Consider the following 250-nt stretch of genomic DNA (forward strand, 5'->3'; position numbering starts at 1 on the left):
TCATCCACACCTGGCAGCTCCTACGATGAGGTGCTTTGGCACCAACCGCACTGCAGGAGCCGCGATCCCCACAGACAGCGCCCTGACCCTCCCCCAATAGAACAGAAGGAGCAGGAAGAAGGACGCCCTTACGGAGTAGGCCTTCAGGACCCTCGCAGGGAACGCCACGCTGGGCAGCGTGCTGGCGCTGTCGGAGCTGGAGCCCTGGAGAGAGAGACTGGTGACCTGCCAGGGCCCTGTGCTGGGGGCC

At 65.2% G+C, this 250-nt stretch overlaps 1 protein-coding gene across 1 annotated transcript in view; it reads right to left on the reverse strand.

Annotated features, from left to right (window-relative positions):
• MLC1 (megalencephalic leukoencephalopathy with subcortical cysts 1) overlaps positions 1 to 250 on the reverse strand; it is a 19,743-nt gene that overhangs the window by 11,965 nt on the left and 7,528 nt on the right. The window contains exon 7 of the mRNA XM_005877977.2: positions 133 to 228. Coding sequence (XP_005878039.1) covers positions 133 to 228 — 96 coding nt within the window. The remainder of the gene's footprint in view (positions 1 to 132; positions 229 to 250) is intronic.

Source organism: Myotis brandtii, unplaced genomic scaffold, assembly GCF_000412655.1.
Source record: "Myotis brandtii unplaced genomic scaffold, ASM41265v1 scaffold537, whole genome shotgun sequence".
NCBI classification, from domain to species: Eukaryota; Metazoa; Chordata; class Mammalia; order Chiroptera; family Vespertilionidae; genus Myotis; species Myotis brandtii.